General features: G+C 47.7%; 1 protein-coding gene across 1 annotated transcript; it reads right to left on the reverse strand.

Moving 5' to 3' along the window:
* Positions 1-976: 976 nt before the first annotated feature.
* On the reverse strand, positions 977-11040 carry LOC131294239 (neurofilament heavy polypeptide-like). Its single transcript, XM_058322284.1, has 4 exons — positions 11007-11040; positions 4714-5423; positions 2778-4432; positions 977-995 (listed from the first exon to the last, which is right to left on the reverse strand). Exons 1-4 carry the CDS (start codon positions 11038-11040, stop codon positions 977-979), a joined length of 2418 nt encoding a protein of 805 aa, XP_058178267.1.
* Between the last annotated feature and the right edge of the window lie 1465 nt (positions 11041-12505).

Raw genomic sequence — 12505 nt, forward strand, 5'->3', positions numbered from 1 at the left:
AAAACTAATAAACGCGGGGCGCGAAATCAAAAAAAGATCGTTCGAATTCGGTGCTCGGATGCTGTGTTGATGGGTTCAGTAGCAGCGTAGCAGCGGCCCCGTCGTTGTTGTGAACGCCAACATTTTCCGTTCGACACTGGCCGTTCTGGGGCCGGGTCTTGCGCCTTGGCAGGCGGCACAAATTTTAACCCCCATCGCACATTCCGAATGAGAAAACTCCCGCTCACCGAACGGCGATCGTCGTCGTCGTCGTCGGTTTGGCGGCTTCCCTTTCATGCGCTGGTTCGTGTTGGTTTTCCCATTTAGCTTTTCCCACTGCCCCTCCCCCGTCGTGTTTGGCGAACGTGCAGCTAAATTTAAGATGTGTGGCGTTGTCCATCGAGCGCCGAGTGGCCACCAGAGGGGACCAGTGGGCAACAACAACACCACGGGTGGTCACGGTAGATGTGGTTTTCAAGATGAGAATATATAACAAGTGAGAGTTCCCCTACGTAAAGCACGGTGCGGAGAGTGTTCGAACGAGAATAGTGAAGGTAAAACCAAAACTCTGGTGTTCTGCAAAACAACGAGCAAACAATTGCACGATCTCACAACGAGCTCTCGAAAGGACAGTGAGAAATTGGCCACGACCACAACCAAATAATATCTCAATGAAATGCAGAGAATAACGGTTGTGTTCTCCTTTGGGGGATGATTTGTTAATTTTTTAAATCCATACCACAGTGAATAATAAAAAAAACAGGTGTCGAGTAGTAAATAACACTAATTTCTTGAAGGGAAAAGTAACGTCGACCGGACGTAGTGTTTCGGAATGTTTGGTACTTGTAAGAGTTGGTAAGATGAACGAACGCTAAAAAGCAAGGTGAAGGTTGACTTCATGTTTCTTTATAAAAAATAGCTTCAACATTTTTTTTACACTAACAATTCATAGTAATATCCATTTCATTAGTACATTTAACTACCTTGATTTAATTCACTAGATTAGCCAGTTTGATCTTAAAAAAGGATAAGAGATTAAGAGTTTCAATTATAATTTACAAACATATTCTGAAATTTGTGCAACAATTCAACTAATAGTAAATTTTTTTTTTTGTTGTAATTAATATGTTTACATCAAGCAGCTATATACTATTGGTTCTACGATAGATCAAATTGTAAGAATCTCGTAATACCAGATATGGAAGTTGTGGCTCTCATTTAAATTATAAGTTATCAGAAGTTTTCAATAAAATAGGCAAGAAATCAAAGGGATTGAGAAAAACATAAAACTTCTTGTACAACAGCTTCTAACTAATGCAAATAAATGGAATCATTATCCTGAACTTAATTTTTATGTATAACTAGGCGCGACTTAGCGTGACTTAACAAACTAATTTACTAATCGTAAAAAGAGGCACAGATAATACAGGTAAAATACGCACAGGTACACTATTGCAGAAAAAAGATGATACATCGTGACAAAGTCGAGACGAATTAATTAGTAGAGATAGTTTAACTTCTAATCAAGACTTTGGTTGACAAACAAGAATAGTAAAAATAAAAATGTGTTGACGGAAGAAAATTTCCTTTTACCATTTTCTTATCAAAGAGTTCAAAAACAATGAACTCTAGATCCCCTGCACAATCCGAGCATCCCTGTTCCGTGTCAATATAAAAAAATGACTGATAAACACCAAAGCAAAAAGTGACTGCAACAAATGATCTGTAGTGCTGATCCATCATCACCACACATAGAAAAATTGCCTCGTCTCTTTGAGGTTGTAACATGTAAAACGAGGGCGTGCTTACTCGTCCGTTCGTTACTTCCGTTTGACAACCATTAATCCTTCAATGCCAGGCAAACATCCGTTTGCCATCGTTGTGTCGCAAACTTCGGTAAGAGAAGGAGAACTGCACCCAAATTCATTTTTGTGCCAAACCGAGCAAATGTGTTAGTTGGCAACGATGCCCGGCTGCACCGGAATGACTCATGCCCAAAGTCAGTCAAAGACTATGCCTGACGGGCAGGCCCGTTCCCGGGATAAAGAAGGCAAAGGGAACAAGGCAGCAGCGAGGGAAACAAAACCCACTCTGGCAAGTGTCAACGGTTCGTCAAAATGATTCTCAAATTTCCCACTACTGCATTCTAATGCGCCGGTTCCCATTCATGCTCATGGTAGCACGGATGGCTTCCAAAGCGGGACGCGCAACACCGCAATTCGGGGCATAGGTATTTGGCAAACTTTCATCGACGTACCCGACGTCCTCTCACTCTCGAGTCCATTAAGTGGATTTCCTCGGGGTTTGCGAAAACCCCGTTGCCCTCCCCGACGATCGTCGAGTCGCGACGTGTGTGTGTGTGTGTGTTTGTTTTTCGCTCAACCACGAAAATAGATCATCGCCGCTCTGGTCTACTGTTTGGGGATACTTTGGCACACCTATTATTAGCGAACTTGTTGCCGAACGGTGGAAGAGAATAGGACGCGCACCTAAGCTCCTCGGTCCCGGTGGATGGTTAACAAGACGGTGCGAAAATGGGCGCTGACGTAAACCGCCTAATTGCTCAGGAGCTTGCACGACATCGCTGAGGAGGCGAAATCTATGCTTCCTGGGAGACATCTTACGACTATGACGTACATTTCTCAAAAAGACACTACCCTGGACACTGGCTTGGGTAGGATATCTGACGATATACATTAGTTGGAAAAGGCAAACATTAAGGATGTTCGGGCGGTCTACAGCAGCACACGCTAGGTTTTAGGCTAGGATGGCGCAAGCGGAAGCAACTCTTTACGTACCTCATTTTTGACCAGCGAGTGTCAACCTTGGGTTGCTCCGTTGTTGTGACCACCGGGACTGCCTCCTGCAGCGTTGCACCAGCTTCAGTGCCCTCCACCTTCGGTTTCTCCAGATCTCCGGTTGCGACCACCTGGGAAGTTCCCTGCTCCATGCGCAGATGTTCCTCGGCGGGAGTCAGCTCGAGCTCCTTGCTACACTCCGCGACCGGCGGCAACTCGGGCGTTTCCTTCAGCGAGTCCTGCTTCCGTGTAGGCGATGCCACACTGCCATCCATGCTACCGGTGTCGCTCTCCTCGGCGAGCGGCGACAGATGCGTCCGGCGTGCTTCCTCATCCGACGAGGTCGAGTCGATGGATGAGAGTGGAGCCAGCAGGCCTTTGCTGGCTATCGCAGGTTGAATGACCTCCCTATCCCGCTCATCTTCGGACGACTGCTGGAGGATCTCGTCGAGGTGCTTGCGTCGTCGGCCGAACATGTCGTCGACAAAGTTCTCGTCCTGTAGCTGCAGCGAGATCTTGATCTTCTCGTTACCCAACATTTCCCCCAGGATCGGATCGATACCCTCGCGGATATGATCCTGGCGCTTGAGTTTCGTGTCCGCAGCTTGATCCGCTGCGTTGGAAGCGGACTCCGGGCTGGCAGCTTCCTGCGGCAGGTAATCCTCAATGTCCTCGTAGTGGTGTTCCTTTTTCTTCCGCGGGGCTTTCTGAGGTGGCTTGGCCTTGACAGGCTTTATCGGAGGTTCCTCGACGGGGACGGGCTTTTCCTCCTTCGGTGGCTCAATGACCTCATACCGATCGTCCTGCTCCTCAGGAGGGGTAGCTTTCGTTGGTGCCACCACTTCCACCACCATCATAGGCTCTTCAACCTCCTCCGGAGCCGGTTGCTTTTGTTGCTGTTCTTGTTCGTCAACCACCTTCGGCAGCTCAATAATTTCATCCGGCACAACGACGGTACTCTTGGCCACTTCCGTTTCCACGGTAACCTTCGCTATCGGCTCCTCACCGACCGCGTCAATCACCTCATCGCTCGGCTGTCGGACGACGTAGGCCGGAATCTCTCGGTTGTTAAACCGGGGCGACTCCCTAAGGTTCAGGATTTTTTGGTCCGGAAGGCCACGCGGTTCCGATGCCGCCTTCTTGCGCCGCAAGGTGTTCATCTGCACGCGCGCCTTATCCAACTGTCGGTCCGCCATCGATTTGGCCCGCTCCAGCGACCTACTGACAAACGTGCGCGTCTTCTTGCCCTGGCGCGTGAGACTGTTGCTAAAGCTGCGAATCTTCGGATGCTCGTCGAGGAAGTGCTTGATCTCGTCCTTCATGGAGTGCCGTCCGCTAGTTTCCGGTTCGTGCGATGCCGCACGCTTCCTGCTTCGACGGGGTGATTCCACCTTCGGTTCGCTTGTCCCGGCTGCTTCCGATGGTGATGCCGCCGGCTCCGGTTCGACACAGTGTCCATTGGTAGCCGTCGCTGCCGACTGCTGTTCGCCATTCTGAACCTTGGCCTTCTTCGTCTCCTGAGATTCGTCTTCTACGGTCTGCTCTTCAACCTTACGTCGACGGCTCGACGCAGGAGAGTCGGTACGCTCGGCCTGTCCTCCGGTAGTTTCTTCCTCCGGATCTCCTTTGTACAGGTGAGTCCACGGATAACCGCCCTGCATATTGAGATAATAGAAACGGATTCGAACAACACAACCAAAGAAAGGGAGAAGAGAATTAGTGCCGTCGATAATATGATTCCATTATACCCAAAGATACCTAAAGCATTGCGGTCTAAAGTTTTTCAAAAGTTCGGAGTTATCGGCGAGTGAGTAGCGGTTAAGTTTGGCATTGAGGCGAAATGGCACAGTAAACAGCATGGCGCAACAATTTCGATGATCAGCTCGAGCAAAAGTAACACCCCACAAATTGGCCGATACCTTACATCTTGACTTACCTGTTCCTTGGACTTCTTAACCTCCTCCCAGAGGTACGTCTGCGGGGGCACCAAAGGCTTATCGCCATGATCCTTCGAATCGACCGTGAACTCGCTGGCGTTGCTGGGCGAGTTCGGTCGGTCGTCCTCCGATCTGTCGTTCGTCCCCTTCGACTCCTTCGGTGACTCTGTTTCTTCTGCGGCGAGATTTTCCTTTACCTCTTCTTTGATCACTTCTGTCTCGGTGGTTTGGCTAGGGACGGCTTCGCTGTCCTGTTGCACCTCCTGTTCGACGTCTTCGGATGATTTTGGAGATTCTTTTTCCACCTCCAGCGTAGCCGCTTCAACTGTCAGCGGTTTTGACGTTTCGTGCGGCTTGCTTGGTTTCTGCGCGTCGGCCACTTTTCCCTTCTCTTCCACAGATTCCTCCTCCACCTCTTGCTCTTCCTCCACCTCTTCCTCCTCCTCTACCTCCTCCTCTACCTCTTCCTCTTCGTCGACTTCCTCCTCTTCCTCCTCCGCCTCCTCCTCGGAAAGCTTCTTCTGTACGGGGATGTTCTTCTCCTTGACCGTACTCTCCAAGTTGCCCGCGAACGAGTTCCGGTCGCTGGTCGACTTGGTGGAGGCGGCCGCGGCGACGGCCACCGAAACGGCCGTCAGCTCGCTCACGATCCCCGCCCGCTGCTCCTCGAGGGCGGTCTGTTCCGGCTCTCCGGGGCTTCGCAGGGACACTAAACGGCCAAGAGAAAAGAAAATTAAACAAGCACACATCATTAGTGTATCGGCTACCGATGGAGAATAATGAATGCTAATTGGCATTGCAGATGGGAAGGTGTTGAAAACGTGCTTAACACGTTTACGATGGGCGCGAGAATTGGTGAGAATGGGCGAGAAAATTGCAATTCGCTACAACTACGCGGCACGATAACTACGGTTTTATGAAAGTGAAAATACTGAGAAATGAGCCATATATTTGGTTTTGTAACGGGCAGTTGTAAAATATCGATAATAATGATTCTGCCCTACAAAATGCGTCGAGGCGGGGAACTGAATGATTAGGAATGAAATTGGTGTAGGTCAGGAGTAGCCAAACTCTGACTGAAAATACCAAAATTACACAAAAGTAGTCTCTACTAAGCGCATCTTTGATCTAAAAATTTCAAACCCGTTTTAAAAATTTAGTTGATATTAATTTCAATTATTTTCATCAATAAATAATTGGATGAATTTTGATCAACAATGGGCTTTCAAACCGAGCCTATGTAAAGGATTTTTTTTTATAAATTTTTTTAACACAAAAAAATATGTAAATCCATGCTAATGTTCTTCGACATTCTAAAGAACTTCCGCTCCTTGTGAGAAAAATATCTCCGCTGGCATGATTTTCTCCCACGGAGAGCCAGTGCCTGCCGACCCCTGGAATAGGTAAATTATTCGTGGGTATGTTTTTTCGCGCTCATAAATTTTTACCGCGCACTACATTTGCCCTATATTTCACTCAACACCAGTAAACTATTGCCTGTAGCCGCACATTCAAGTGATAATCAAATTAACACCGCACGCTTTACAACGAGCCCGTACGAACGTCGGGGGATGATTTAAACATTTCCAGCAAATGGTTGAAAACACAAAAAAAAATTAAAACATTATGGCCGTCGTGCTGATGGAAATGTATGGCAATGCAGGTTTGGCCACTATACTACGACAGGGAAACATGTTTTCCTCACACCCCACCAATAACCACTACCCGAGGCCGATGATTGATAGCTAGCAAAACATAACACTCGCCGCACACGGGGAAATCATCATTGTTTACAACACTACCGAACTACTACGAGACATTGAGATGCTTTTACATTTGCGAAATGCATGTACAATCCGCTGCTTGATGGCGTTTGGGCTCATTTCGGTGCGGAATAAACACTCCGTCCGCCTTCCGTCCACGCGAGACGGCGGCTCGATGCACTTTGCGAAGCTGGCTGGGAAAACTGGGAGTCGCAGAAATCTCTTGCATTCTGGGATGGAAAAGAATAACCGGATCCGGTACGCATCTCGCCGGTGCTCTGATATAAACAGAGAAACGCAATCGTACCAACTCTCCCAAATTGCATTCGCCTACGATGACCGGTGGAGAGATGATAGTTCGTGCCCGCTCCGGAGCCAAAAGGGCGCTGGAAAGCGCTGGACCGTGCGAACTCTGGAGGGAAACTACACTACACCTGAGCTCATGCGCATGCACTTCGGAAAACTTTACCATATTTTGCCATCACGGCGAAGAACAGAACGATCATTTCATCTCCACTTCTCGCGTCTCGCCGGGTGACACTTTCGAACTGTCGGTTTTCCCCTTTCCACCGTTAGCGCCACGTGGTTTTTCTGTTGAAATTGTGTTTGATTTCCCACCGGTGGTTTTTCCTAATTGGTTCTCAATTGATGCAATCACTTGAAAACTTTTCCACTAAAAATGCACCACCCAATCAACCTCTGTTTTTTTGCCCGTACAGTAAATAACACACACGATCTGTCCCTTGTGGCACCGGGCGTTTAGATTTCGAGGTCGTGTGTGAGTTTTTGATCAGCAATTTCTTAACACTGCTGAGTGGTGCCGGTCGCTGCAGCTTTCCGACTGCGGCGCTAAATATTTACATAATGATAAACCTTCGCCGGTATGCGTGAATGGGTGGTGGTTCGTGGGTGTCAGTGTTTGAACGGATATTGTCGAGCGGGGAGAAAAAAAAGACCAACTCGGAACAGACAGAGTAGTACACTACGACATGGCGGACGGCCGTGTCGTGTCGTTGATATTTTTGGACAGGTAACGCCTTGAAACGATACGTTGTAGTAGCGGTTGGTGAATCGGTGTGCGAGAAGCGGCAAAAATCCATCCACTGACGAACACACGCGCTAATTACATTGTCCGATCGATGTGACGCACAATCGAAAAGTGTTGCCTAGTGGTAAATTTTGTTTGCAATTGTTTTCGAAAAAAATGTTCGATAATCGTTGTCGTAAAATGATCAGGCGCCCGCACGTAACGTTACCGGAACGGCACTCGTCGATCGACTGACGATCGGTTTCCATTGCCGATATTTCGGCAGGAGTCAAAAGGAAGGGACTTCGGGCCACAAACAGAACGAAACAAAATATACTAAGCCCTTCCGGAAACCGAACAGTGATCGAGCGAACGGTTCGTATGACGTGGCGCCTTACGTAACGCCCGTTACATCCGTTAGTGGCAAGCGTCATCGCGATGCTCCTCCCGCTCCACGGTGAACCGATGGAGAGTAGTAAGGTCGGTTGCCAAATCGGTTGTATATATTTTATTCTTAGAATGGTTCCCATTTTATGTTCCCGTGGTGCTTCCCTTTCCCACCAGCCATTCCTTTCCGTAGCCGTTAAAAGCGCTGTCCCGACTTCCGTGATTCCGCAAACCACAGATCGGCAGTCGTTTACTTACTGTCCTTGAACGCACCATTTGCATCATCCGGCGGGGTGGGTTGTGCGCACACTAGTATCTTTAGGCACACAGTGCGTTTTTGACATCGAGCCCCTTACGGAAGGCTTTCGATTATTTTTAACAGATTCGCAACGTACTGATGCTATCCGAAAATCTTCCCTTACAACGTTGTCGTTGTTTTAGGCCGGTAACGAATCGTCACTATCGTTATTAGCACGTTACGCATGTTAAGATTTTCGCCCGCTAGAATCTATATCAAACTCCACGCACCGAAAACGCACTTTTACCGGCGAAAGTTTTCAAGGAGACTGAAAAGTGTTTTTCCGGCGAGAACAGTCGATCCTCCTTCAGCTGACATTGGATGATGGCGTCTCCATTTGGAAACGGGGCGTGCGTTCAAGCGCAACGCTAACCCAGCATGGGCTGGAATCGGCCAACTGGAACCATAAACATCAGACACAACTCCCGGGACCCCGGGGAAGAGGCTTGGCCAATGAGTTATCGACAGATTTGTGTCCAATAATTTCCATAAGTACACCATTTGTTTGGCAGCGCACAATGGAACGATGTTTATCCGATGCTTCGTTTGAATGATCTTCCCTGTCGTCACCCATCCATAAAAAGTCTTCCCAACGGAAGACAGATGCTATGCGCATCTTCGATTGTAACTGTTGGAATGTTGGAAAGGGTAACATATTAAAATACCCGAGCAATAATAAAAATCTAAAATAATTGTTCTGAAAATGCTTCTTTCTCCCCTAGTATATTGATTTTTTACTCTATAAGTGTGTTTTGTTATTGTGCATATCACTTCTTTATTTACTACTTTAAATATTTAAAATTTATGTTAATTCGCCCTTTCGTTCCGACATTTGGCTTAATCTATCATCGATAGATGTAAAGCTTAAAACAAACTGTTCAGTTGGAGCATATTCCAAAAATAACTCTATTAATCTGCCGGATCTTTGAATACTTATCGAATTATTTCCAAACGATGAATGCATCCACCCAACAAAGAAATCGTCCTTAAGGTCAAGGTCATTGCAAGTCTTTCGAAAGTGATCTTGGTGTGACTGTGTCCCATATTCCCTTCAGAACCATCGGGGGACGAATCGTTTAGCTGCTCGATTCTCGCCGGTATCCGCCCCAAGAACTCCGCATAAATCACTCCGACATGTCGTGACATCGCGGCGTCGGAGACCCAGGCCCCAATCATTTGGGGTAAGCCTTGGGGAGCGACCAACGGGAGCGCGAGATGTTGATAAATTTTTGGCCTGAGTCGCTTCACGTTTTTCACGGTCTTCAGTCGACCGAGATCGGGATCGATTCGGCCAGATGTGTCGGGTTTGGTTTATTTTCATGAGTACGAAAAATGAATGTCCCGTCGACACGATCGTTCTGGTTTCTGGGGGTCCATATGTTGATGCAGCCATTATTTATTGACAGGGAGAAACAAAAACCTTCTATTGCCCCCGTCATGGGGTGGATGATGTTTTGAAAGACGCTCAGAGGGTTTTCGGTGGTGTGATGGGAATCGGACGGTCAGTGGAACGGAGTTAAACAGTTGTAAGGCTATCGAAAGCATCGAAACAGACGTACCCTTCTGCTGTCACAAGTTACTAACTACCTAAACCGGACTTGAGGCTTGAAATCCGTTGGGAAAGAAATGTTACTTCACTGCAACGGAAACCACGTAGTTCGTAAATTCTATCGTAAAGTCTCCAAATTTCTCATTGTAGCCGCTATTTCGAATTCCCATCAGTACGGGGGCTATATTTAGAAGGAATGTCCCTGATCAGAATGTGCCGCAATGGTGGAACCGAGGCCATTAGGTCGTTTTATTTTACTTTTTCCCATCCCGTCGCAGCTCGGATGCAGTGATTTGTGTGTAGAACACAAGAGGCAGCGATTGTAAATCACCATCTCGATGCTGATTCTTCGAGCTGCTGGGTTTTTCTTCGACAGAAGAAACACTGGAGTGGAAAGAAAGACACCAGCGAGCATAAGTGGCGTATGCAACTGCGCCTTAGTTCTTCGGTCCACCTACACCTGGTAGAATATATTTCACATTTTCGAATCGATCGCTCGGTACCAGTTCAGCAATGTTGCTGCTCTATTAACTGCTCCCTCCTTCAACCGACCCCTTTCATCGGCCAAACTGGTTGCTCGATTTAACCTCACTTTCCCGTGAGCGGGCTCAGGTTGGACCGGATAAATATAGCCTTCGAAAAATTGTGTAACGTGCACGGTTGAGATGACACCGGCTCCTGAGACGATCTTCTTGAGTGGTGGCCGAAGACACACAGCTGAGAGGCTGGCTGTAGACTGCGACTCCGATTCTGTGTGTGTGCTCGCACGGGGGGAGTCGAGTATGTGCGCAAGAACACCTCGCGTCGGTGTGGTCCAACGGTAAGGTATGCATGTCAAACCGTCGTTGGTGCGAGGTGCAGCCGGTCAAACTTATTAATAATGTGACACGATACGATCGCCAACGGCATGGAGCGATCGAGCAGAGATTTCACTAAGGTAGCGACCAAAACACACCGGCCAGAATCATATTTACCAGCAACAACAGGTGCCACTTCTAGCAAAAATTGGGCCAGGGACTTGGTTGTTGAAGAGACCACAGCTTGATGAAATCTTGGTTATGTTGGTAGAGGATTGTTGGAGAAGGTAAAAAGGATTAAGGTCATCGAGCGGAAGTACCATAACAGGCACGTTGTTCCAAAATAGTTTGACTAGGATTCTCGCTTATTCATAAGACATTGAGGAGTTCGTGCGAAAATAATCAGGATTGTTTCTCAGGGGATCGCCAAACAATGCAAGGATCGTGTCTTTTACATCGCTGTACACTTACCTCCTTTCGAGTCCGTAGGTTTGCTGGTCTCCATGTTTATTTTGTTTTCAACAATTACAAGCTACACACACTTCTACGCCTCCTCGGGCCAGTGTCCCATCGGACGCAGTGCACGATCTGGGTTTCCCAAATTAACCTCACTTCTACTTGTTCTCACACTGACCTTTTTACACGTTTGCGCAGCATACGGCCAATATTTGGCGACCGTTTTGTCAATGTGGAGTCGACGCCACACCGACACACCGCACACCGGCCAGAAGGTTGGCTGCGTGTCGCGCGTTCCTCCTTCGCTCAACTTCCGAACTTTCTTGCTCTATTTAATACTTATATATTTTTCCTTCTTGACTTTACGCTGCCCACTTTTTGCACCACTCGTAGTATCATGTACTTATTTATAGCGGAAACTCACACGCTGACGCATCGGCTCAACATTTTTTCCGACTTTTAAAATCACGGCTTTTCTTTCCCTTCTGCGTTCCGGCTACTGGTGTTCGGACACACCGCTGGGAAGATCAATCACTGGTCACAGTCACCGATTGTGGATTTTTCGGTCGATCGCTTTCGTTATCCACTTTTCCAATGTCACACAGACGCGAGGAAATTCTTATCGGCGAAGAATTCGGCCGTGGACACTTAACGTCGTTGACTGCCCCAAGCCAGCGGGGATAACGCGGTTTGGAGTTTTCCTTTACCAAACCGGAGCGCGGGTTTTCCGATTTCCACCGAACACAACTAGTTCCCAGCGTTTACGCGATCGGCCGGGCATCGCAATCGCAACTGAGGGGTTTGATATGCGCTTGCGGCTTTCACGACCGTGCGTGCGCGTGCCATGCGTGAGCGGGATCCAAACGGATACACGAATTGTCGGTTGTTTGTGCCGTTCCGATGGAGACTCTCGCTCGCTATAGACGCGCGATCGCAGTGTTCTTGCTGGTAGCTGTAGAATGGATGCGACGAAGCAAACAGGAAAAATAGTAGCGAATTAAAGAGGACCAAAATATACGCAAAGGTACGAAAAAACGGTTTACAAAACAGTAACCGCCGGAGTGAGGCAAACGAATAGAAAACTAATCCCGATCGCGCACCGCCCGTCGAACACCGCGTTCGAAATAGGTGTAAATCTTTACGCCTGAAGAAACGGAGTGAGCCGAATCGGACGACCGTACGATCCACCGACGCGATCTTGGCTGGCCGCTTCGGTAGAAGGGATTTTTTCTTCCTTGCACGAGTAGGAAAATCGTATGCTCACATCCGACTTTTTTGTACTGTGGATAAGTTGGAAGAGGATTTTCAAGAGAAGGAGAGAACAGAAGAGAAAGATAAGAAAGCAATACAGCATCCGTGTTCGGGAAATAGAGAACTTTAGATTCTTGCCGGGGAGATCATGTTAAATTGAGTAGTTTTAAGTTATGAGGGCATAATATGATCCGAGTGCAAGAATCAACAAAATTGCTATGGGTGTCCCTTTAATCTTACGAATTGTGTCTGCAGGAATACAA

This window comes from Anopheles ziemanni, chromosome 2 (assembly GCF_943734765.1).
Source record: "Anopheles ziemanni chromosome 2, idAnoZiCoDA_A2_x.2, whole genome shotgun sequence".
Classification (NCBI taxonomy): domain Eukaryota; kingdom Metazoa; phylum Arthropoda; class Insecta; order Diptera; family Culicidae; genus Anopheles; species Anopheles ziemanni.